Source organism: Vipera ursinii (genome assembly GCF_947247035.1).
Source record: "Vipera ursinii genome assembly, chromosome: 2".
NCBI classification, from domain to species: Eukaryota; Metazoa; Chordata; class Lepidosauria; order Squamata; family Viperidae; genus Vipera; species Vipera ursinii.
The window spans coordinates 12,739,846-12,766,997 of record NC_139513.1 but is presented as its reverse complement, the minus strand read 5'-3'; the positions used below and the strand labels follow the sequence as shown (position 1 = coordinate 12,766,997).

The window sequence follows — 27,152 nt, the reverse complement described above, 5'->3', positions numbered from 1 at the left end:
CGGGGATCGATGGGCGCAGCTGCGGCCGCCAGTCCCGGGGTGGCTTCCAGCGCTCGCACGCCCACCCACCGGACGACGCCGAGGAGGAGAAGGGCCGCGCGGGTCCCGCCGCTGCCGGTACGGGCCGGGCCGGGCCGGGCTGGGCTGGGCAGAGCAGGGCTGCCTCCAGCCTTGCAACCCTGCGCGGGGAAGGCGGCGGGTTGCTCCGGAGCTGCGGCGGAGCGGCGTGAGGCCTCCGCCTCGGTGGATCTCGCCTTCCCCTCCCCTCCCCCCCCTCGTCCGGGATCGTCCCCGGAGCCAAAGGAGCCTGGGCGAGTTGCATTGCATTATTGCATTGCATTATTGCATTGCATTATTGCACTGCATTATTGCACTGCATTATTGCACTGCATTATTGCATTGCATTATTGCATTGCATTATTGCATTGCATTATTGCATTGCATTATTGCATTGCACACCAGAGCATTAAGCTGCGCGCCTCGCTCGCCTTTCCAACGCAACGGTGCAGGCCGGGGGTCTCGGCGGTCGGGGGAAGACGGGGTTCCGGGGCTCGGAAGGAGGAAGGGGGCGATCTCCCCGCCCACCTCCCCTTTTTTCTGTCCGTCTCTCCTGCCGGTGGCCGCCTTTGCAGGGCCGGCACCGGGCTGCTGGGGGGTGGTGGTGGGGAGGCGGCAAGTGGGCTGATTCCGGCTTAACCCTTTTGGGGTGGGGGAAGAGGAGAAGGGGACAGGCCGTTTTGCGTTTCCCCCATGCCCGAATAAAGACGCAGAGAAAGGACCTTGGCGGAAAGGGCAAAGATCTCAACGTATTTGAAAGACAGAGATACATTGTGGAGGGGAGAAGAAGATGGATTGATTGCATCCAGAATAAAGATGGGACTAAAAAAGTTTCACTTAGCGTTTGAATAAGTAGCGGATATATATGATGTGTAACTTAGCTTGTAGTTATTTTTTTACCAAGAGTTAAAAGTGGGATAGAATTTAATATTTTATGGTTGTTTGCATATTTTAGATTATGTTTGTTTGTATTTTTATACCCTGTATTTTGCTCTGGGAAGTGGGGAGAGGGGAGGGTTGGGGGGGGGGGTTGGGGAGAGGGGAGGGGGGGTTTGTATTAAAAAATGTATTGTAAAACTTTTCAATAAAAAAAAGACGCAGAGAAAGAGGTGGGTTTTTTTTAATCTGGTGGATCCGCAGCCAGCATCCTATTTTTTTCACCTGTTTAAAAAAAAAATGTAGGTCCACTTGGATTTGCCAAAGTTAAGATCCGTTGGGATAGAAGAGAGCGCCCCCTTAAACTCAGGGTTAAAACTACCGCAGGGGCTTTCATCAAACTTGGCCCTGTTATGACTTGAGGACTTCAACTCCCAGAGTTCCTCGGGCAGGTATGCTGACTGAGGAATTCTGGGAGTTGAAAGTCCACAAGTCATAAAAGGGCCAAGTCTGAAGACCCCTGAACTCTACGGCAGCTCGGCCCTTTTATGACTCATGGACTTCAACTCCCAGAATTCCTCAGCCAGTGTGCCTGACTGAGGAATTCTGGGAGTTGAAGTCCATGAGTCATAAAAGGGCCGAGTTTGAAGACCCATGCTCTAGGGGTCCTTGATGCTCTCTTGAGATGGTGGTTTGCTTTTAAGCGTCGTCCGTTAGCGGTGTTTGGTAACATCATCAGTTCTCGCAAGCTCCTACGGCAGCAAGGACTCCGAGAAGATCACGTGGGTAGCCTTTAAAGTCCCCAAAGTGTTTTACTCCAAAAGGCAACTGGACTTTGTTGTCTTCTTTTTTTTCTTTGAAAATATTTGGCTTCTCATCCAAGAAGCTTCTTCAGGTTCTTCTTGGATGAGAAGCGAAACATTTTCAAAAGAAAAGCAAAAAAAACAAACACCTCCCAAGAATGTCTAGTTGCCTTTTGGAGAAAGGCATCTTTGGGGCAACCGTGACCTGGATAATTGAGAATCTTCATCGTGTCCTAGTCTTTTAAAGTGCTCAATGTTTTTAAAGGCTTCCTTTGATTATTATTTTATATTCTACCCATATTTTGTGGTATAAACTGGATGGGGCCTGTCAGCTTACTGGTAAGGCTTCTTTCAGATAGATTGGGGAACGGATTGGAAAGCACCAAAGGACACCCCCCCCCCAGTTTAACACAAGACAACAAGGAGAGAAGAACGGGCAAGTATCTGCTCTTTCGCACTTTATTAAGTAATAATTTCAGAATAGGATGGGACACGGAAACGCTGCATCACCATGTGACATTTTGCTGAAAACGGTCTAATCTGAAAATGCTCTAAATTTTAGATCTGCGAAGGTCATCCAGAGAGAAAACGAATTAAGAGGGGAGGGCCAGAGATATACAAGAATCGAGGAGTTCGGTTTTTGCAGCTCAACATTTGAACAAGCAAATTTGAGAGGAGCGAGAGGACACCCACCCACCCCTTCGTTGGGATGGAGGAGCGCTGGGAAATGCAGTGGCAGCAGTTCCTCAAGACGCTGGAAGTGGTTCAACCAGGAGAGGGCAAGTCCCAGATGTCGGAGGCCTCTCCATGGGAAGACCCCAAGGTTTTCCTGGCCTCATTTGAACAGGTGGCCGCAGCCTGCCGATGGCCCAGAGCAGAGTGGGTAGCCCATCTCCTGCCAGCCCTTTGTGGAGAAGCCAAAGAGGCCTTTGAGAAGCTGGAAATCGGAGAACGGGACAGCTATGGGAAGGTGAAGGCCGCCATCTTGAAAGGGGAAGCCGTGAAAACGGAGGCCCAGCGTCGGCGCTTCAGGCAGTTCTGCTGCCAGGAGGTGGAAGATCCTGAGGGGGTTTACAAGCAAGTCAAAGAGCTTTGCCACCTGTGGCTGAAGCCAGAGAGACACACCAAAGAGCAGATCCTGGAGCTGCTGATCCTGGAGCAGTTCCTGGCCAGCCTCCCGCCGGAGCTCAAGAGCTGGGTTCAAGCCAGGAGGCCGGACACGTGTTCCCAGGCGGTGGCCCTGGTGGAAGAGTCCCTGAGGTGCCAGCAAGAGACCAGATCAGAAGCACGTCAGGTATGATTTGATGATACCGACCTTGGTGTTTGCATTTGCACGACTCAAACGGACCTCAATGCTAGAAACACTTATAATACTTACTGGCAATGATATAAGTTCAGTCTACAGGCAATCCTCGAGTTACGACCACAATTGAGCCCAATGTTTTATGTTGCTAAGTGAAACATCTGTTAAGTGAGGAGTTTGCTCCGTTTTTACCACTTTCCTTGCCCTAGTTGTTAAGGGAATCATTGCATTTGTTAAGTTAGTAACATGGTTGTCAAATGAATCTGGCTTCCCCGTTGGCTTTGCTTGTCAGAAGATCGCAAAAGGGAACACTTGACACTGCAACCGTCATAAATATGAGTCAGTGGCCAAGCACCTGAATTTTGATCATGTGACTACGGGGATGCTACAACCGTCGCAAGTGTGAAAACGGTCGTAAGTCACTTTTCAGTGCTGTTGTAACTGAATAGTCACCAAATTAACTGTTGTAAGTTGTGCGCTCCCTGTATTGTGAGTTTTGTTGACTCTGAGAATTTTAACCACAACCATCAATGTTTCTGAAGTTGTTCTGTTGGCGTCATAACTGTCCAAGTCCTTTTTCCTTTTCTTTCATTTGAAGTCGTCGTTGCCATTTCATGCAGTTAAGACTCTTTATGTATTCTTGCCTCGTGTTTTGTAGTTAGTTCGGCCCAGTGACTTCACTTTGATTAAATATATTCAGATACTTCACATTCAGATAAATCCACAAGGTTTGCTTAAAAACGTAAAAAACCTGACCATGTTTGTAGGACTTCCTGATACTATTCCAGTTACTCTCCAGGTAGTAACTGGGCTGAGACAGGCTTAACTTCAGAGCCTAAACATGGTGCTACTACAGATGTTCCTTGGGTCACAACAATTTGTTTTGTGTCTGTTCGAAGTTGCAATGGCATTGAAAAAAGTGACTTACAACTGGTGCCTGGACTTATGAGCCTCACTATTTTCATAGTTACAAAGCCATAATTCAGGAACTTGTCAACCAGCATGCAGTTACAACAGTTACACCGTGTCCTTAGGTCACATGATCACCATGTGTGACCTCAGCCAGCTTCAACAAGTAAAGTCAATGGAGAAAGCCACTTAATGACTGCATATGATTCCGCAGTGATTCGCTTAACGACCATGATGAAAATGGTCGTACAATGGGGCACAACTCAGTAACCACCCGGCTTAGCAGTGGAAATTACAGACATAAGCTGAGGACTACCTGCATTAATTGACTGGCTGAAAGCTGAATTTGTTCCCATTTAACCACCAGTGGTGAAATTATCCTACCTGAACCAACTGTCCTCGAATTACAACCATTTGTTTTAGTGCAGGGGTCTTGAAACTTGGCCCTCTTATGACTTGTGGGCTTCAACTCCCAGAATTTCCCAGCGAGCATGCTTTAAGACAGGGGTCTTCAAACGTGGCCCTTTTATCACTTGTGGACTTCAACGCTGGCTGAGGAATTCTGGTTTCAAGAACCCTGCTTTAGTGAAACAAGTTATAATGGCCCTGAAAATAAATGACTTGCGACCGATTTTCACACTTAACAACTGGTGTAGCATCCCCATGATCTTGTGATCAAAATTTGGGCACTTGGCAACTCACACCTATTGATGACAGTTGCAGTGTCCCGGAATCATGTGATCACCGCTTGTAACCTTCCCAGCCAGCATCCGACAGTAAATCAGTGGGGAAAGCCAGATTCACTTAATGACTCATGCGTCACTTAGCAACTGCAGAGACTTCCTTAACAACAGTGGCAAAAAAGATGGTAAAAGCAGGCACAACTCATTTAAAAGCTGCCTTGCTTAGTAATGGGCATTAGTAATGGACATTTTGGGCTCAACTTGTGGTCGTAAGTCGAGGACTACCTGGAGAAAGAGTCTCAAGCTGTGGTGGCGCAATGGTTAGAAGGCAGCCTTGCAGGCTACTTCTGCTGACTGTCGGCAGTTCGAGTCTCACCGGCTCAAGGTTGACTCAGCCTTCCATCTGTCCGAGGTCGGTAAAATGAGGACCCAGATTGTGGAGGGCAAATATGCTGACTCTGTAAACCGCTTAGAGAGGGCTGTGAAGCAGTGTTGTTAGCTGCGAAGTTGTGTCCGATCTATCGCGGCCCTATGGACAATGTTCCTCCAGGCCTTCCTGCCCTCTACCATCTTCTGGAGTCCATTTAGGCTCACGCCTACTGCTTCAGTGACTCCATCCAGCCACCTCATTCTCTGTCGTCCCTTTCTTCTCTTGCCTTCAACCTTTCCCAGCATTAGGCTCTTTTCCAGTGAGTCCTTCCTTCTCATTAGGTGGCCAAGGTATTTGAGTTTCAACTTCAGGATCTGGCCTTCTAAAGAGCAATCAGGGTTAATTTCCTCTAGGACTGACCAGTTTGAAGCAGTATGTAAGTCTTAAGTGCTATTGCTATGCTAATGTTTCCACTTTTTATTCCTTGCGGAGCAATGTTAAGTTTCGCGAGCTTAATTCCAGGGAGAAAATTCATTGGTGCAGCATTTCCTGCAAGGCAAACCCAGTGATACTAAGAATACTGAGCAAGAATTCCGAGCGTAGTATTATGTAACTCATTTGCATAATCCAATAACCTTCATGAGAACCAGATAATCAGCCCCCGAGATTCTTGCCTTTGGGGCACATTGAACCCTGTAGATCCGAGTAGGCCTTGTCTTCCCTGTTTCAGGAGCCACCAACGGAAGAACCCACCAGTTTCGAACGTGCCGAGAAGGATCCCTTAGTAGCCGGGAAGAGAAAAAATGCCGAGAAGGAGCCCTTAGTAGCCGGGAAGAGAAAAAACACCAAGGAGCAGCCCTTAGTAGCCGTGAAGAGAGAAAACGCCAAGGAGCAGCCCTTAGTAGCCGTGAAGAGAGAAAACGCTGAGGAGGAGCCTGTAGAAGCCGAGAAGAGAAAAAACGCCGAGAAGGAGCCCTTAGTAGTCGTGAAGAGAGAAAACATTGAGCAGCCCTTAGTAGCCGTGAAGAGAGAAAACATTGAAGTGGAGATCGGTATACCAGGTAAAAACGCCCTAGGAATGGGCAAACACCAAATCCCTTCTGCATTATGGGATGCTTAAACTGAGGGCAGATTTTTTTTTAACCTTGATCAGTTTCCTGGAGAGCAAATTTTGATAAATGCAATAGGGATAGGATCAGGGATAGGCCACTTTGGCTCTTTTATGACTCGGGGACTTCGACTCCCAGAATTCCTGAGCCAGCATGGCTCAGCTTGGAAACCTCTCTCATTTCCCCTCAGCATGGCTGGCTCAGGAATTCTGGGAGTTGAAGTCCACGAGTCATAAAGCGGCCTAGGCCAGGCGTAGGCCACCTTGGCTCTTTTATGACACGTGGACTTCAACTCCCAGAATTCCTGAGCCAGCATGGCTCAGCTTGGAAACCTCTCCCTTTCCCCTCGGCATGGCCGGCTCAGGAATTCTGGGAGTTGAAGTCCACGAGTCATAAAAGAAGTCAAGGTTGCCTACCGCTGGGCTAAGAGGATCACCAAATGTGTTGTAGCTGAATTCTGAAGGAATAATGTTTGGTCACGGTTATAAGGTAACAGCTTAATACAGTGTTTTTCAATCTCAGCAGCTTAAGATGTGTGGACTTCAACTTTCCCCAGGGGAATTCTGGGAGCTGAAGTCCACACATTTAAAGAGTTGCCTGGGTTAAAAAACACTGATAGAGAAGACCTCATGGCAGGTTGCAATCCATTAAAAAAACACAATTAAAACAAATCCAAAAAATAATAATGGAAGCATGGTTTAATAACAGTCTAGCTACCGCTTCTTTCATTATGGACAGTTTCTGATCAGTCTTCAAGGAGGAGCTGTGTAGGACACGTATTTCGGACAAGTGGTGGCCAGAGCAAGGATTATAGGGCTATTAATGGGTGCTATTTCAAGAGGCAACTGGACTTTGTAGGTGTTTTGCTTCTCATCCAAGAAGCTTTGGATGGTGGGGAATGGAAGGATTTATATTCCTTGCAGATGTAGCAGAACAAACCCATCAGGGCAAGACACAGCAGTCTTATCTGCACTTAAAAGACAAAGGCCACTCTTTTGAAGGCAGCAAAGTCCACATTTTGGACAGAGAGGACTGCTAGTTTGAAAGAGGGGTCAAAGAGACCATGTATGTCAAAACTGAACTGAACAAAATTGAAGGATACGACATCATCCATCTACAACAGTCCTTTCAGCAGTTCCAAAAAAGCTCCACACCCATTTGCACCACTCAGGTGACTATTGAGGACACAGATAAACCCCAGGTGGCCTCAGCGACTCTCTAAAACAGGGCTCTTCAAACTTGGCCCTTTAATGACTTGTGGACTTCAACTCCCAGAATTTCTCAGTCAGCATTGTTGGCTGAGGAATTCTGGGAGTTGAAGTCCACAAGTCATAGAAGGGCCAAGTTTGAAGACTGCTGCTCTAAAACGATGCAAATGACCAGCTGTCTGCAAGGACTATAAATCCTTCGATTCCCCCATGATCCAGTCAGAGATGAGGAAATTTCTTGGATGAGACTCAAAACGTCTTCAGAAAAAACAAGAAAGTCCAGGTGGCTCTTGAAAAAGCACCTTTGGGACAACCATGATTGGGATGACTCAGAATTTTCATAGACATATGGGATCAGACCAGGGGTGGGCAACCTTGGCTCTTTTTATGACTCGTGGACTTCAACTCCTAGAATTCCTGAGCCGGCCATGCTGAGGGGAAAGGGAGAGGTTTCCAAGCTGAGCCGTGCTGGCTCAGGAATTCTGGGAGTTGAAGTCCACGAGTCATAAAAGTGCCGAGGTTGCCTACCCTTGGCCTAGGCCACTTTATGACTCGTGGACTTCAACTCCCAGAATTCCTGAGCCGGCCATGCTGAGGGGAAAGGGAGAGGTTTCCAAGCTGAGCCATGATGGCTCAGGAATTCTGGGAGTTGAAGTCCACGAGTCATAAAAGAGCCGAGGTTGCCTACCCTTGGACCAGACCATTCCTGTTCTGGAAGTATCTTAGCTGCCCATTGGGCACATTATGAATTTGTGGTTTGGCATTAGGGACAGATTTCTCTGGCTTTTATACCTTTTACTGATGAATTCTACTTGAGTTAACTAGCTATATATTATTAATATAGGGACGCGGTGGCTCAGTGGGTTAGGACGCTGAGCTTGTCGATCAGAAGGTCGGCAGTTTGGCGGGTCAAATCCCGAGTGCCGCGTAGCAGAGTGAGTGCCTGTTACTCGTCCCAGCTTCTGCCAACCTAGCAGTTCGAAAGCACGTAAAATTGCAAGTAGAAAAATAGGGACCACTCCAGTGGGAAGGTAACAGCGTTCCGTGCGCCTTTGGTGTCCACTCATGCCGGCCACATGACCACGGAGACGTCCTCGGACAAGCGCTGGCTCTTCGGCTTTGAAACGGAGTTGAGCACCGGCCCCTAGAGTCGGTAACGACTAGCACGCATGTGCGGGGGAACCTTTACCTTACCTTTACCTATATTATTAATAGGTTTTATAAGGTGTAGTGCAAGTACTGCCTTTATTGTAAAGTGGTTACCTACAGGTAGTCTTCAACACACGCCCAATTATTTAGCCACCTTTCAAATTTGAGCGAAACTAAAAAAAAAAGGATTTAGGACTGATCCTCACAATTATGACTTCTCACAGCATCTCCACTTTCCCATGATCAAAATTCAGGTGCTTAGAAACCCTCACACATTTACAACAGTTACAAGTCGACACATCGTATGGCTGTCAAACTTAGAAATGCTGGTTTAGCCGAAGCGTGATTTGGATCAGAAACCGTCCCTTTAGATTTTTATTTTTTCCCCTGATCTGATCCGTGTTTTCTGTAAAACTTGCTAATAATCTTGGCAAGAGCAGAACTCCTCGATCAAAGCAGACCCCAGTCCAACCTTTCAGGTCCATCCTATGTCCACTCTGAAAAGCAATTAAATGGGCACAAAGAAGGGACAAGTAAGAAAAGGAAAGCAATTAGCAATTTCTAAAGTGGAAATAAAAGTGGGGGGGGCAAAGAGGCAACTTCTCATCCTTAAGGTAAAGGTTCCCCCGCACATGTGTGCTAGTCATTTCCAACTCTAGGGGCTGGTGCTCATCTCCGTTTCAAAGCCGAAGAGCCAGCACTTGTCCGAGGACGTCTCCATGGTCATGTGGCCAGCGTGACTAGATGCCAAAAGCGGACGGAACGCTGTTACCTTCCCACCGTAGTGGTCCCTATTTTTCTACTTGCATTTTTACGTGCTTTCGAACTGCTAGGTTGGCAGAAGCTGGGACGAGTAACAGGCGCTCATTCTGTTATGCGGCACTCGGGATTCCACCGCCAAACTGCTGACCTTCTGATCGACAAGCTCAGCGTCCTAACCCACTGAGCCACACAATTTCAAAAATTTTCTTCTGGAAAGATTCTGAAAGGATTCACAGCACGGCAGGCCTTGTGTGCGGCTGTGTATCCAATCACTTAAGTTTATTGTAATGTCTTGTTTTCAGCTGCAGAACCTAGAAGCGAATCTCCAGACCCTCCCAGCTCATTGCTTCCTTCCGAAATGGACCAAACTCCTTTGAAAGAGGTATGTGTGTCAACCTTATGAGAAGAGTTTGCCCTGTACCAGGTTGGGGGTATGTAATATTAGCTGCCTGCAATTAGTGCAGGTTCGCATCCCACCAGGCTCAAGGTTCACTCAGCCTTCCATCCTTCCGAGGTAGGTAAAATGAGGACCTAGATTGTTGGGGGCAATTAAGCTGACTTTGTAATAATGCCGCTTGGGGGGTGTATGAAAGCCCTAATAAGCAGGCATATACATAGAATGAAGGCTACTGCTAAGCTTGTAAGCCGCCCTGAGTCTTCGGAGAAGGGCGGGATATACATGGAATTAAAATAAAAATAAAATAAAAAAACAAGGGCTCAGCGATTAAAGACACTGAGCTTGTCAGCTGGAAAGTTTTTATCTAATTTTGGTCGCCATATTATAAAAAAGATGTACAGACTCTGGAATGGGCTGCGGAAAAGCAACAAAGACGATTAGGGGCCTTGAGGCTAAATCTTATGAAAAACGGTTGCAGGAATTTGGTATATCTAGTTTAGTGAAAAGGACTAGGGGAGACATGATAGCAGTGTTCCAATATTTGAGGGGCTGCCACAATGATGAGGGGCTCAAGCTATTTTCCAAAGCACCAGAAGGATAGACAAGAGATGACGGAAATTAATTGTTCTGTCCCAGCCTATGTTGTTGTTGGCTGCAAAGTCGTGTCCGACCCATCGAGACCCCATGGACAACATTCCTCCAGGCCTTCCTGTCCTCTACCATCTTCTGGAGTCCATTTAAGCTCACACCTACTGCTTCAGTAACTCCATCCAGCCACCTCATTCTCTGTTGTCCCTTTCTTCTCTTGCCCTCAATCTTTCCCAGCATTAGGCTCTTCTCCAGTGAGTCCTTCCTTCTCATTAGGTGGCCAAAGTATTTGAGTTTCAACTTCACGATCTGGCCTTCTAAAGAGCAGTCAGAGTTGATCTCTAGGACTAACTGGTTTGATCACCTTGCAGTCCAAGGGACTTGCAGGAGTCTTCTCCAGCACCATAGTTCAAAGGCCTCAATTCTTTGGCGCTCAGCCTTTCTTATGGTCCAGCTTTCACTGCCATACATTGCAACTGGGAAGACCATAGCCTTGACTATGCGCACTTTTGTTGACAGGGTGATGTCTCTGTTTTTCAGTGTGCTGTCTAGATTTGCCATGGCTTTCCTCCCCAGGAGCAAGCGTCTTTTAATTTCTTGGCTGCAGTCCCCATCTGTGGTGATCCTGGAGCCCAGGAAACTAAAATCTGTCACTACCTCCAATTCTTCCCCATCTATTTGCCAGGAATTGAGAGAGCCGGATGCCATGATCTTGGTTTTCTTAATGTTAAGTTTCAATGTACATCCTTGTTAAATGCACAAGGAAACAAACCCCTTTTGACAAGTAAACTGGAGACTTAGAAGAAAACAAAACCCCTTTTAAATATTGGTAACAAATTTGCCAAATGGTCCAAAAACAAAGGCAACAAAACACAATCGAAACAGAGAAAATTGCCCACACAAAACCCAATGCAAAACAGAGAATTATTCACTGGCAATACCAACAGAACATTATCCCATGAAGTACTTTTTAGTACTTCATGGGAAGTACTTTGCAATGCTTGCCTTCAGCAACCAGCAGCGCCCACACATTCCCTTTTTATAATCCAGCCCTCAATGCCTTCTCCCCCTTCCCCGGAGTTGCCCCATTGCCTCCCTCTGGCCTACTCTCCTGGCCTGTCTTCGTTTGCGGGCGTCTCTCATGTCCTCCAGCTGTGCGTCCTCTGAGTCCGACCCAGCCTTCTCACCCAGCTGTGTCTCATCCTGAGCATGAGCAGAAGGGCCAGGCTCCCCACTGGAATGTAAGTCTTGGAGCTCATCAGAGCCTTCCTCCCTCCGATGGCTCCCCAGTCCCCTCCTCCTCCTCCTCAGGTTCCCCGGACTCAGCTGCCGGGATCACAGGCTGGCACGGAATCACAACATTAATCAAGGAGAGAAGCAACCTAGAACAAAGGACAAAACTGACTGTCTGGGTTCGAGACCTGTGTGGCACACAACCGGTTGAGATCCTGTTACTTGCCCCAGTTCCTGCCCACCTAGCAGTTTTAACAGCATGGAAGTGTGACTAGATAAATAGGTACCCCTTCTGTGGGAAGGTAAAAGTGTTCCATGCGCCTTGGTGTATAGTCACGCTGGTCACATGACCAGCAAAACATCTTTGGATAACGCTGGCTCCCTCGGCCAAGAAACCGTGATGAGCACCACCCCCTAAAGTCGAGACACGTCTTGACAGGGGAAAGCTTCGCTTTTGCCTTTCGTATCAGAATAGAGCTGGAAGGGACCTTAGAGATCTTCTAGTCCAACCCCCTGCTGAAGCAGTAGACCATTTACCCGTGGTGGTGAAGCTGTGGCACACGTGCCAGAGGTGGCACTCGGAGCCCTCTCTATGGGCATGCGTGCCGTCGCCCCAGAGAGAGGGACGGAGGGCTGGGCTGCTCCCCTCCCGCGCTCCATGCATTTGGAATCTGGGAACAGCTTTGAGAGCTGGGTGGGGGGAGGCTACAAAAGGAGCAGGTTTTGGCGGGAGAGCGAGTGAGCAGCATTTGGTGCAGACAGCGAGTGAGCGAGCACGAGCGACCAGTGGTGAGTTTCAACCGGCCAGCCACGCAGGGGAGGAAGAGGAGGACAAGGGGCGGCTGGGCTGTTTGCTGGCCTCAACATGCCCCAACGAGGCAGTGGAGTTCTCACACTATCAGGCCGGCCGGCCACATGGGGGAGGAGGAGAACAAGGGGCGGCCAGGTGTCTGGAGCTGCCTCAGTTGCTCGCTGGCTTCAGCAGGCCCCAACGGAGTTCTCACACTGGCTGCCCAGCCTCATGGGGCAGAGACGGCGGTGATCCCTGCATCATCAGGCCGGCTGACACATAGCTGCGAAAGTGAAGCTGTATTGCCCATCCTCGGGAAGGTGGGGTCTGGCGTGTGCCCACCTTTCACCACTGCCGTCCAGCGTGCGTCCCTGGGATGTGCGTGCAAGATGATGCAAAGTGGCAGCGGCAAGGGGTGGGGTGGGCGTGCACCACAGTGTGAAAAATGGTCATAAGCCACTTTTTTCAGTGTCGTCATTCTGAACAGTCAGTAAGCGAACTGTTGTAAGGCGAGGACTACTGTACTTTATCACTTTTTTCTTTTGGGGGGCGTCGTCAAGTTTTTGACACCTTGCTAGGCGACTGCAGCTGCTGTCTTGCAGGTATGTGGAAAGGCGTGGGACCCACAGGTTTTGCTAAGTGAAGAGAGGAAGTTGGTTACAGCTTATTAGGAAAGATAAAATAGACAACCAAGAATGCTTTATTGGCCATTTTTCGTCCAGATTTCATATCAGTTGCATCTGCTAGTATAAGCGTTCTGCTTCAGATTTGTTTGCCATTTTCAGTATCTGATAAAATGAATAAGTACTTTTCCAACCACCTGTAAAATCCAAGACACTGTTTAGTTCCCCCCTCCTAGATTGTGGACTCAGGGAATATCCATTTCTTTAGTGTTAACTAATAGTGTTAAGTTATTTTTGCTATAGGGATAGATTTGTATTGGGTGCTTCATTTTTTTTTAATTTTGTGTTTTTGTAGACTCCAAGTCTTGAACACTCAAAAATGAGTCCAGCAAAAAAAGCAAAAACAGATAGTGGAAGATCATTCCAAGAGGCCTGGACAAATTCATTTGGAGTGATTGAACACGATGGGAAAGCGTTATGTGTTCTATGCAACAAAAGTGTTGTGTGTCGCACATCAAGTGTCAAACGGCACTTGGACACCAACCACAAAAGTGTTGCTAAACTTGATGCTACTAAAAGAAAAGAGTTTCTTGAGGGGAAATTGAGGAAGTATCATTCCCAGCATCCTAGTTTTTCCAACTCTCTTCCCAAAACAAATCATTTGACAGCTCCCAGTTTTAAAATTCCACTGGGCACAGCTGATGGGGATATTATCAAAATGGCCATGTTGTCTGGGAGTGATTATCTTTTTCATGATTTCCCAAACAAAGATAAAATTATTCAACGCATCTCTGAGATGCCACTTAGCATAAATACTGTTAAAGATATGAGTCCAGCGCATGGAAAGTGATGTTAAGTCAGCAGCTCACCGCTGACTTACAAAAGGCAGCCTGTTACTCCATGTGCTTGGACAAAAGCAGTGATATAAATAATCATGCAAGGCTAGCAGTAATTTTGCGTTATGCTGTTGGTGACATCATGAGAGAGGAGCTGGTGAAACTGGTGTCTTTGCCTGAAAGAACACAAGGGATAGATATTTACAATTCTGTGGAAGGAGGCTTTTTTGTCAGAAGACATAAGACCAGAAAAGGTGGTTTCATGACTTCCGGGTTTGCGCGGTAGCGACCGGTCACAGGCTTGCGGATTCTCCATACCCCCGTGGTTAATTTCGCCCTGCTAGGGGACCCTAAATGGGGTCTAAGAGAGGTGGCGAAGAAAGAAGGGTGCTCCAGCGATTCTGGAACGGCACCAGCTGCTCCGTTCGACTTGGGGAAAGCCTTCTAACCTGCCAGGAGAAAGGCTGGCTGTACTGCATCGACCAGCTCAAGCTACTAGCAACCGAAGTCCAAAAGTACTAACCAGCACAACTGTGAACAGCGTGCTTGCAACTGGGTGAGGAATTCGATCTTCTCTTTTCAATATTTAATTTCCTGGAAAACATCCCCAAGAAGCAAAATGCCTCCGAAAGGGAAGGAGGGGGATTTCCGCCCCACCCTTATACTAACAGAAGTGGCAAATTAAATCTTTTTCTGGAGGATCAGAATATATGGAAGTGAAATAAATATAAAACCTGAAACTTAAAACTTAAATCTGGATAAATCTAAAATTGTTTGAACAGTTTAAGACTTTTATTCTAACGATAAATTGTTCATTTTGGAAATGGAAAAGTGAAATGGTTCATGTGAAAAAAATAGTTAATTTTAAAAATGTAATTAATTTTTGAGAAAATCTTAACCAGTAAGAATGCCTAGAATTTGGTGGGAGAAACAAAATAAGGACTGTAACAGGATCCTTAATAAGGCAACCCGAATGATTGGATAGAAAAGAAATATTGTATGAATGCGATTATTATTTCTAGGAATATTGAGAAAAAAATATATATTTAATTGTTATCTATCAAAACAATAAGAATTGTGTTAACTCAATGTTTGCAAATGAGGATATTTTGGGAAAAGGAAATCAACTAAAACCATTATGTGGATTATGGATTATAGAAATCAATTGTTAGTGATTGTTTTACAAATGTAAACCCAGACAACACACTGTTCACCAATTATTAAGTGATTTATGTTTTTAAAAAATCAATAAAATATATTACAAAAAAGTGGTTTCAATTACTAGTGATGGGGCACCTTCTATGGTGGGCAACATCTGGTTTCATACAGTTCTTTGTTAAAGAAACAAAACCTCAAGTCATTCAGTTCCATAGTATTATACATCAAGAAGCTCTTTGTGCCAGGGAAAGCAACAAAAAAAATTGACGATGCCCTCAAAGATGTCACAAAAATGGTGAATTACATCATGGCTTATACTCTGAATTGTCAACAGTTTCAAGCACTTCTTGAGGTTTAGGAACAGTATAATTGTTTATGTACAATAATGTCCGGTGGCTGAGCAGAGGATGAGTCCTGGAGAGATTTGTAGCCTGCTTGGATGAAATTAGGCTGTTTATGAACGAAAAAGGGCAGGAATATCCACAACTCACTAATATGGCCTTGGTTACCAATCTCATGTTTTTAAAAAATATTTTACACTTCAATGTACTGAACAAACAATTACAAGGTGTAGGGAAAACAGCAGAAAGGATGTTTTGTGATATCAAAACATTTGAGAGAAAACTGCAGGTTTTTGAAAGAGACCTTGAAAATGGGCAGCTGAAATATTTTCCAAACATAAAAATGCATTTAAAAAATTCTACAACAGTTGCAGACAATTCTACAAGCCATCAGGAAATCTACAAAGAATTTTCTAGCACTGTAGCAGCTGCAAAAGTGGATTTTAGTCACATATTTTTACAGTTCCGTAAGATGGAGACAATCCTGTGTTTTGTTACTTCTTCAGATAAAGCCAAATTTGAAGAACTTGATCTTTCCTGCTTACACTGGTTAGATTTAGGAAATCTGAAAATGGAGCTATTGGAATTTCAAGAAAACTCTTGTCTAGAAAAATAAATTCTATGACCTGCATGAAACACTTGAGAAGATAGAAGGGATGACAAAGGACAGCACAGTTAGTTCTGAAAATGAAATCCTTAAAAGTGGAATTCTCTGCCAAATAATTTTAAGTCAATGAAAACACTTGGGATTGCTTTCCTTACTTTGTTTGGATCATCTTATGCTTGTGAGCAGCTGTTTTCATCTTTGAATTATATCAAATCTTGACACCAGAAACAGACTTAACAGATGACCTGAGTGCTGGATGTGTTGCTCTCAAACTTACAAAGTATGAGCCAATATTAGACAAATTGTCAGCATACATACAACAGCAAAAATCGTAATTGTTCAAAAGCATGCCAAATGCAAACTTGCCTTTCAATAAAAAGTTGTTTGTATCATTGAAAGCTATGTTATTGTGTCTCTGGGAGGTGGAGTGAATGGGGGATTTTTACTTTTTGCCTCGTTTTGCTCTTTTTTTAAAGAGAACATGCCCCCCAATGGCCCCCTGCATAGCTAGAAGCTTTGCGCCATCACCGTTCGCCACTCTTTCCCTTTCCTGCCTTCTGAATTAAAATGAAAGAAAGCCAAGTTTTTTTCTTTTGTGGCCTTTTACATATTTAAACTGCAGCTAGAAGGGGAAGAAAACCATCATGAGACACTCTTCTATTTTAACTTTAATTTGGGAGGGGGTGTAACTGCCCCCTTCCACCCCAAGCTATCAGCTGAGCAAGATGCCCACCTTCCCGCCCTCTTCCTACTGTCCGAGGCCTTCATTGTCATGAGCATTTCTGTTTTGGCGGGGGTGGGGGCTGTTTTGTTTTTTATTTCTTCCCCCATCTGCTGGGTGGTTGCATCAGGTTTTGGTCACTTCTGTCGTGCTGCAAGGTTACCCAAGAAGCACATTTGTTTTGGGTGGGATCCCCACTCCAGTTGCTAAGTTTGCTTAAACCCTCCAGCATACAGAGTTGGGGGAGCATGTGCTGCAGACTGCCGGACACGCCTACTCGGTCCCATCTCTTTTTGGTTGGAGAGCAGGTCACCACTGGTCATCTCAGCCCCCTTGAGAGTCTTGCCCTTGGCCCGCAGGTGGAGCGCATTCCTCTTGCACACCTGGGTACCTACCGCGTCCGCCAGCCACTTCCGCATCCCTCCGCAATGTCGAGGTAGTCACACCCACCCTGGCCATGCCCACCCAGTATGCTGTGTCTGCTGCAGCCATGCCCACCCAGTGGGCCATGCCCGCCCGGCACCTGGCGATAAGTGGGTTTTGGTTGCAGTTTGGGCACTCGGTCTCTAAAAGGTTCGCCATCACTGCTATACCATTTCAAACAAGGGGCTGTGTCTTTTTAAAAAACCTCCAGGGATGAAGGACCCACAACTTCTGAAGGCAAGCTGTTCCACTGGTTAATTGTCCTCACTGTTAAGAAGTTTCTCCTTAGTTCCAGGTTGCTTCTGTCCTTGATTAGTTTTCATCCATTGTTGCCTTCTGCTGCTTTGGAAAATAATTTGACCCCCTCTTCTTTGTGGCAGGCCCTCAGATCCTGGAATACTGCTATCATGTCCCCCCTATCCTTCTTTTCTCTAAACTAACCAAACCCAAATCCTGCAAACTTTCTTCATATGTTTTAGTCTCCTTTAATCATGTTAGTTGCTGTTCTTCATAAAGGCTTATTCTTGGCTGCCCATCTCTGACTTCATTGAGGTTAAACCAGAGGCCCCCAGCCTTTTAGGCACCAGGGACCGGTTCTGTGGGGAGAGGTTTTTCTGCGGACCGAAGGGGGTATGGCTTCATGTGCTGCCTGCATCCCATGGATGGGGCTTCACTTATTTGCGCGGCCCAGTTTCTGGCATGCCGCAACCCGGTGCCAGTCCAGGTCCACGGAACGGGGGTTGGGGACCTCTGTGTTAAAACAGTGTAAGTTCTATTTTATCTTTAGCTAAAATTCCAGCTTTTTAATGGAATTAAAGTCCTACTGAAATCTCCTTTGGATAGTGAGCCTAGGATAGTAGTCCTTGACTTACAACTACTCGTTTAGTGACTGTTCAAAATTAACAGTGGCACTGAGCAATGTGATTCATGACCGTTTTTCTTTTTTTTCTTTTTCTGTAATGTTTTATTGATTTTCTAATTTTACATTTAAGTATTTAAAAAGCAACGTGGCGGCTGGGTTAATCAATAATTCAATAACATACAAAAATCTTGAGTACAAGTCTCAAACTACCACATCAAATATTTCCTCTCCTTTTCCCTTAATATCTACTGTCTCATATTTAAACTAATACGATTCTTATTGTATCCATTAAGTAAAGAGAGCATTGATACATTTATCAATAAATTTTTAGCTTATACATATTCTAGTCACTTTAACATTCAATCTTTATAAACAATCAATGTCCTGTAATTAGTTTTTCCCAATTTTTAGTTTCCCATCAATATTTAAATTTAACATTTGATATTTATTATTTCCAAATTTTTGGTAAACAAAGTTTCCTTTATCACAATTCTTAACAAAGTCTAATATTCAAAATACACATCTTATCTATTTGAGTATATTCTATTTCCCACCATCTTACATCATCTAATTAATAATACAATATATCATTTCTTATTTTCAATTAGTTTCCAAATTTCCTCTATTTCAACATCAAATATTTCCTCTTTTTTCTCTTGATGTCTATTATCTCATATTTAAGCTAATACAGTTACTATCTCAGTTAAATAAAATATTTGCTGCATTTATCAATAAATTTTTAGCGTATTATGTAAATTACTTTTACATTCAATCTTTATAAACAATATCCTATTTATTTGTTTTCCCCAATTTTTAATTTCCCATCAATATTCAAATTCAACTTTTAATATTTATACTTCCAAGTTTTAAATGACCAAAGTTTTCTTTATGTCAGTTCATAACAAAATCTGATGTTCAAAGTACACATCTTGTCTATTTAAATATATTCTATTTTAATTAGTAATATAAAATCCTCACTGATAAATGAAAACCCCAATTTTCTTCAGCCTTATTCTAGCTTTCTTCCTTTGCCATCTTGCTCTTCCTGTCAGTGCTTTTAGGTCATTAAATAGATCTCCCTCTGTTATTATATATATTATTTGAAATAAAAGAGACCATCCTGTTGCCATTTTTTTGGAAAAGCTAATAAATTGTCAATTATTCCAAATCTGCATAATTGTCCTGGTATGTTTGTCTTCTCTTCGGTCTGTTCTTCTTCTTGCTCCTCAAGTTTTTTCTGGTTTATATAGAAAGTCTTTTCAGTTTTCAATGTTGTCAGTCCCTTTTCTGGATTTTTCATTGACTGTATTTCTTGGTCAGTTGAATCCTCTGTCATAGTATTTAATTGTTCCACTTCTGTTATGTTTTGTGTAGTTGATTCTTTAATTATAGTCAAAATTCTGAGTTTGTACATCTAGGCTGACATCTTGTTCAGAAGGGGATGATTGTCTCTTACTTTATGCAGGAGGTCACAGACCCGAAGGAAAGAGATGCTTGCTTGCCAGCAGCTGGGGTGAAGTCGGTCCTGCCTGTTCCTGGAAGGATGGAGGAGGATCTCCAGTCGGAGCAGACAAACGTTGACTCTAGTAAGGGGGGATTTGCCATTCAGTCAAATTGGCAAGGGTTAGCCTCTCAACTATTCCGTTCTGTTCTGTTCTGTTCTTTTCCGTTCTGTCCTGTCCCATCCCTATTCTATTCTATTCTAACTCATCCCATCCTATTCTTATTCTATCCTATCCCATCCCATCCCTATCCTATCCTTATCCCATCCCATTCCCTATCCTATCCCTATCCCTATCCCTATCCTATCCTTATCCCACCCCATCCCTGTTCTGTTCTATTCTACTCTACTCTACTGTACTCTGTTCTCTATTCTGTTCCATTCCATTCCATACCATACCATTCCTATCCTATCCTATTTGTTGGGTTAGGTTAGGTTAGATTAGTTTAGATTACTCCCCATCTTGTCTGGAAACAAGATTAGTCTTAACATTTATTTTTACATTAATGTTAATATTTATTATTTTAATGTTTTATCTTGTTTTTATTTAGTTGTAAGCTGCCTAGACTCAGCACTGGGTGAGATGGGAAACATATAAATTGATAAGTAAATAGCCACATCTTTACTTCCATTTATCTACCTCCCAGAAAAATGTGAATTGGAGCATTCAGTAAGGAACACATGCCTTTTGGAAGAAAGGGATGAGTAGATAATGAGAAAGTGTTCCTATTGTCTATTTACTTTCAATAGGAACACTTTCAATTGTTCCTATTGTAAGTAAATAGGACCCTACCTACTGACCTCCCTCCAAAGAAGCAAAAGAGATGTTGTTTTGTTTTTACTTATTCGGACTGAAAGACGAAGAAAGCGCTGAGGAGGGAACATAGCAGTGCAAAGAATGCTTAAAAATATTTTTCATCTTTACTTGAAATTCATATTTGCATTATTTCATTTATTTATTAAATGTATATATTGCCCAGCTCACAATCCAAAACAACTCTGGGCGGCCTTATTTATTTATTAAATTCACATGCTGCCCACAGAACATTAAATATATATTAAATCTAAATTAAGTTTATTTTAGCAAATGTATTTACCTCAAAGTGGCTCAGAGTATGTATGGAGAAGTATGGAGGTAGCCATGACAAAAACCTAAGCTTTATTCAGAAATACAGGAAGGGATGAGGGAGAAATTCAAGATTATCCTGTCTTGATGTTCTTTAGTATTAGACACAATTTAGACTTCTACATCAGGACTTTTCAACTGGCGGTGCACGTACCACCAGTGGCACCTGGCAGATGATATGCGACCCCTAGACAAGTGTAGCGGGGGGAGGGAACAAGCTGAAGCGCTACCACACAGGCCTGAGGGAAGACTCAGCTGGAGCTGCAGGGCTGTGGGAGCTCGGCAGAAGCCCCAGGATTGGCACATGTGGCTACATACAAATTAGCGCTTCTGGCTCACCCAGAAAAGGAGAAGGAGGGCGGAGAGAGGAGAGGATATAAAAGGAGGAGGTTTTGGCGGGAGAGGGAGAGAAAAAAAAGTTGATGGAGAGAGAAAGAGAGAGGAGAAGAGGAGAGGTTTCTGTGAGAGAAGGGTGAGGAGAAAGAAGGAGGAGACAAACAGTGAGGAAAAGAGTGAGAGAAACAGTGAGGAAAAGAGGGAGAAGAGGAGAGACAAGCAGAGGGATCAGGCGAAGGAGCAGAGGCTGTGGAAAGAGAGGCCAGCAGGCAGTGAGGAGAAAGGCAGAGGAGAGGGGGAGGGGAAGAATAGCCGACCAGCCACCTGACCACCAAGGTAATGGCGCATATTAATAAATATGGATAAATTTATCATATGTTCATCAGTGCAAAGTGAAAGTGATTCAGCAGCGGAACCGCCACCGAAGAAATTAAAAGCACCACCAAATCGAAAATACAGTGAAGATTATTTGAAATTTGGATTTTATTTCCTGGAAGAGAACGACCAGCAGATTCCTGTTTGTGTTATCTGCAATCAAGTATTATCGAAGCATTCCATGAAGCCTTCTTTGCTCCAGAGACATTTTACCACAAGACATAAAGAGTACAACAAAAAGCCAATAGAATTTTTCGTGATAAAGAGAGACGAATTTATAAAACACCGGGCTGCTACCACAAACATCTCGAAAAAGTGTCTGGAAGCATCTTATGAATTGTCCTTGATAGCAGCTAAACAAAATAAGCCTCACAACATCTTTGAAGAAGTCGTGGTTCCCTCTGCCATTGAAATTGCTTCAATTCTCTTTGATGAAAAAATGGCTAATGCCATTCGTAATATTCCATGTTCTGATAACACCGTCCAAAGACGAATACAAGATATGGCCACAGATGTTATTCAACAAGTGGTGGAAAAGATCACGGCAGCAGAAAAATTTGCATTTCAATTGGACGAAGGCACTGACCTTGCTGGTGAAGCACAATTAATTGTCTTTGTGCGTGTTCCTGATTCAGACAGCATACTGGAACACATATTATTTTGCCGCCCACTACCTGGCAGAATGACTGGGCAAGAAATATTCACAATAATCGACAGTTTTTTCAGTAAACATGGAATATTATGGACTTGGTGTGTAGCAATTTGTTCCGATGGTGCAGCAGCTATTACAGGAAGAGCTTCGGATGTGATAGCACAAGCTAAGAGAAGAAACAGTTCCATTGTTTCAAATCATTGCATCTTGCATAGACATGCACTTGCTTCTAAACGGATGAGCCCAGTGTTACATGAGATTCTGGAGGATGCTACAAAAATAATAAATTGCATCAAAAGCCGGCCAGTGAATGGACGTTTATTCCGGCAATTATGCAAGGATTTGGATTCTGAGCACAACACTCTTCTCTTTCATACCGAAGTACGTTGGTTGTCAAGAGGTGAAACGTTATCGAGATTATTCGAGCTACGAGATGAAACGCACCTGTTCCTGACAAATGTTTCATCACCCCTAGCAGAAAAGTTTGAAAACGTCTCCTGGGTGTCCGGCCTTGCCTATTTGGCTGACATATTTAAAAAACTAAATGAATTTAATTGGTCGCTGCAGGGCCACGGTCATAACGTGTTTGTTATGGAAGACAAAGTTTGTGCCTTCCACAAAAAAATCGCCCTCTGGATAGGCCAAGTAAAGAAAGGAAATATTGCATCCTTTCCCAATGTGTCAGACTTCGTTGAACTAAATTCTATTGTTGACACTGAGGGCATTATAGCAGCCATCAGAAGTCATTTGGAAAAATTGCACACCGAGCTTGCCTTGTATTTTCCATTCGTGTCAGGGGGATGCGATACTGGAATTCGCTGGGTTGCATCGCCCTTCGTTATGGACAATGTTGTGAACGCTGACCTTTCCTCTCCAGAGCAAGAAGCCCTACTAGAAGTGACATCAAACCGCAGTTTGAAGGAACTGTTCAATGAAAAAACACTGTCTGAGTTCTGGAGCCAAGTGGCCAAACGGTACCCAGCAGTGGGGGGGAAAGCTATCGCGGCCTTACTGCCATTTTGCTCCACGTACTTGTGCGAGAAGGTGTTTTCTTCACTCAGATGTATAAGAACTAAGGAACGGAGCTGTCTTCAGGTGGAATCTGACTTAATTCTGTCGGTAAGCACTCTCCAGCCACGAGTGCAAAGATTAGTGTCAGAGAAACAGGCACACGTTTCCCATTAAAAGTGTGTGGTAAGTGGGTGCACTTTTATCATTCCCCCCCCTCTTTCCCCCCTATGATTATCGTGTTTTTGACACCTTGCCGAGCCCCTGGTGGCACCCGAATATTGCCATGGCCTAAAATGGGTACAATCGGTGAAAACGGATCAGCTGTGGCAGCACTATGCCGAGAAATATGCTGCAACCTACGGTGGCAGAAAAAAGAAAAAAAAATGACACGGGTAGTCCTCAACTTTCATCATTCATTTAGACAGCCATTTGACATTACGACAGCCCTGAGAAAAGTGACTTACGACCTTTTTTTTCCCCCACTTACGACCGTTGCAGCCCCCCTCCCCCAGAGTCACATGGCCATAATTCAAACACTTGGCAACTGACTCCTATTTATGTCATTTGCAGTGTCTCCTGGGGTCACGCGATTCCCTTTTGTGACCTGCTGCTGAGCAAAATCAATGGGAAAAACCAAATTTAGCAACCTGTCTCACTTATCAACAAAACGTTCGGGGCTCAATTATGGCCATAAGTTGAGGACTAACTGTATAGGTGGCCTCTGAATACATCCAGGCAAAAAAACCAGGATGAATATAACTTGGCTTGTGTGGCATTTATACTCAGTGGATGAGGAGATGACTTCAAGTATTTTTGCATGTTGCCACACCGGTTGTCTGACCCCCCCCCTGCACTGCATAGGGCCACACATTGTCCCCCTGTCCAGCCACAGTTCCCCAATAAGCGCAGCTGAGCGACTAGCGGTGGCTCCTAGCCGGTGGTGCTTCTTGACAGAGCGCGACTGCAAGCAACGGGATGAGGGCCCTGATTAATCCCGACTGAAGTTAGTCAAGCCATCTGGAAAGCCACGTGGGTTGAGTTTGCGTCCTTCCCCAAACTACAGCGGTGGCTGAACGTTGCCGTGGACTCCCTTTGAAGACTGTGGGATTTCCCAAATTGCGTTGGAGCAATTGGCAGAAAACACGTACCAATTAAAAGCCCTGCCTCGTTGTGGGGATGTCTTCCAAGTACAAAGGACACTGTTCCATAATGCTGATGGCCGCATGTGATGCCCAGTAGAAATCCACTATGGTTGATGCCTGCAGATGAGAGAACAACGGGGGTGTTTTTCAGGAGGGACACCTTGGCAGAGTCCTGCTCAAAGGCAAACTGGGCTTCCCTCCACCTGGTGATCTTGCTGGGGCAAACATCAAAATAGCGTGCATCGTCGTCTTGAGGTGCCGCCTTTCCGCTGCCTGTGAACCTCATGGAGCCATTCCAAGGTGGGCTTATTTAAATTGCACTTTTGCTATACAGGTAGTCCTTGACTTATGACTATTTGCAGTAGTGGCTCAGGTGTAGGACGAGGGATGAAGGTTCGTTCCCCGAGCTTGTGGGTTGGTTTCCGAACGTTTCCTTACCAGACTAGGGAACCATCTTCATTGACCTACAACCAGCCTACGCACCCCTCAGAATCCAGGTCAACTGCACAGCCAACCAGAGATGGCACCGACCCACAACCATACAGCACACGCCCCCCTCCTCCCCCCCAAGAATTCACCTCCCGATGACCCTGACCTGATGTAACCCATCACAAGGCCCTCACTTGACACACCCACACCTGAAGCCCTCACAAACAGAACACTGCCACCGACATCTCCTAAACTCCATCCCAAGATGTTACCTAGCCTGGTAATGAAACATTCAGAAACCAACCCCACAAGCTCGGAGAACGGATCTTCACCCACCCATCCCTCCTTAACAACAATCATTCGTTTAGAGGCCATTTAACGTTAAAAGTGACCTTTTCAGGGTCACGTGATCAAAACTTGGACTCTTAGTAACTGCCTCATAGTTATGACGGTTGCAGCACCCCGGGGTCACACGATCACATTTGCGGCCTTCTGACAGGCCAAGTCAGTGGGGGAAACCAGATTCGCTTTACAACCGTGGTATTAATTTAACAACTGTGGCAAAAAAAGGTGGGCAAAGCTCACTTAACAAGTGTGTCGCTTAGAAATTGTGGTCGTAAGTCCAGGATTGCCTGTATTATCTTTGTTTAAACCAACTTTTTGGTTTATTTTTTTGGAATGCTGATACCACAAATTGAGGAGTGTCAATGCTGAAACAATCCCTTCACCTAATACTTTGAATAATAATATGCTTTTTTCCCCCCCTCTTCTGCAGATTCCAGTCTTGAGAGGCAGTCTCCCTTGTATACCTCCTGTCATTCAAGAGAAAGACGGATCATAGAGCAAGGGTCCCCCAAGCCCCCGGGCCATGGACTAGCACCGGGCCGCGGCATGCTAAAACCTGGGCCGCACAAAGAAGCGAAGCCCCCATCCGGGGGACGCAGGCAGCTTGCGCAACCATGCATCCACTGGTCCACGGAAAAACCTCTCCCCACGGAACCGGTCCCTGGTGCCTGAAGGGTTGGGGGGGGCTGCTGTCATAGAGAACTCCTCTGGAATTCTGGCTGCAAGATGGCAGATTCTTGAGCGGCCCATCGACTTTTTTCCAGTACTGACGCGGTCAAGGCAGGTGTTGTTCTTCACAATTACCTCATCGGTACTGAGGCCACCCCACATGGACAGCAAGATATGTGCCACCAAACTTTGTAGACACTGTTTCAATATCTGGTGGGATACAGGAGGGGAGAACGGAGGAGGCAGGTGAGCTTGTTGGTTCTGACACCTGTCAAACACCAGAGCATCACATTCACCTGCAGGGACCTGTTGAGTTTTTCCGTACTCCAGCAGGGAAGGTGCCCTGCCAGGATGCAGTCTTTTAAATGTAGCAGAGAATTGACATGGCCTAAACTATGCACCCACAAAAGTTATCATTGTTAATAAATTTTCTAACAGAAGCACCTTGGTCAGTGTTTTGTCTTGAATATAAACCAAGCTTTGCTCTACGTTTTTCTACATGTAAAGGTGCTAGAGATTTTTTTAAAAAAACCCCAAACAAACCACAACTCAGAAATCTGCTATATCAGGTAATTTAAATAATAGCTGTAATAACAAGTAATGCTGAATAAAACAATTCTAATCTATGTTCCTTTTCATAGGAAAGAACTTCACAAATACCTTATCGTAGATGGACGGTAATTTATTTTAGCCTTCATTTGGTACTATTGTATTACTTTATTGTTTTGCGTGTACGCTGATAGCTTTATGCGCCGGAGATAAATTCCCTGTGTGTCTACTTACACTTGGCCAATAAAGTATTCTATTCAATGTTAGAATAGAATACTTTATTGGCCAAGTGTGAGTAGACACACAGGGAATTTGTCTCCGGTGCATAAGCTATCAGCGTACACGCAAAACAATAAAGTAATAATAATCATAACAAAGCAATAATAATAATGATATCAATAAGAGAAGGTGGAACAAATGGGGATAAAAGTAATACAGGTATACCTCATAGGTAAATATATAAGATGTTATTTTTGTCATTTTTTTCCCGTGGGCACAACAGCACACATTAAAAATGAAATTTAGTTGCTTGCTGTCAAAAGTGTACACATATACAACACATTTAAAACATACTATATACAACATATGTATAGACCTACACCCTTACATATAAGTAACATAAATATTAATCACTGTCCATCTTGAATACATAACGGAAGGAGGAGGCTTTAGAGTTCACAAGGTTAATACTGTACTTAAACATAAGAGAACTCAATCACAATATAGCTGGAAGGGACCTTGGAGGTCTTCTAGTCCAACCCCCTACTCAAGCAGAGGACCCTATCCCATTTCAGACAAGTGACTGTCCAGTCTCTTCTTAAAAACCTCCAGTGATGGACCGCCCACAACTTGTGAAGGCAAAGCCGTTTCACTGGTTTAATTGTCCTCGCTTTTAGGAAGTTTCTCCTTAGTTCCAGGTTGTTTCTCTTTGATTAGTTTATAATAATAATAGAGTTTGGAAGGGACCTTTGAGGTCTTCTAGTCCAACCCCCTGCTCAGGCAGGAAACCCTATACCAGGGGTCAGCAACCTCAAACAGTGAAAGAGCCACTCGGAACCGGTTCCCTCACAAAAGGAAAAACTGGGAGCTGCAAAAATATGTGCGCATGCATGTACATGCGCACATGCGCAGAACAGGGTTTGACTGAAGAGTAGAGCCAAGGCGAGATATGCACCTACCCTGCATATTTGAATTGATTGGTTGAACTTT

General features: G+C 44.6%; 1 protein-coding gene across 4 annotated transcripts; it reads left to right on the top strand.

The window, feature by feature from the left end:
- LOC310636468 (zinc finger BED domain-containing protein 5-like) lies at positions 1-25,834 on the top strand. Of its 4 annotated transcripts, XM_083356331.1 has the most exons (7): positions 1-117; positions 2,299-3,030; positions 5,732-6,062; positions 9,532-9,611; positions 19,274-19,394; positions 21,158-24,251; positions 25,156-25,373. In XM_083356331.1, the coding sequence occupies exons 2-6, from the start codon at positions 2,446-2,448 to the stop codon at positions 22,981-22,983; spliced, it is 2,943 nt and encodes a 980-aa protein (XP_083212457.1). In that variant the 5' UTR covers positions 1-117; positions 2,299-2,445; the 3' UTR covers positions 22,984-24,251; positions 25,156-25,373. The 4 variants fall into 4 exon arrangements, with proteins under 4 accessions (XP_083212457.1, XP_083212460.1, XP_083212459.1 ...); XM_083356334.1 differs by lacking the exon at positions 21,158-24,251 and having other exon boundaries at positions 25,156-25,834; XM_083356333.1 differs by lacking the exons at positions 19,274-19,394; positions 21,158-24,251; positions 25,156-25,373 and adding an exon at positions 13,216-14,959.
- Positions 25,835-27,152: the final 1,318 nt, after the last annotated feature.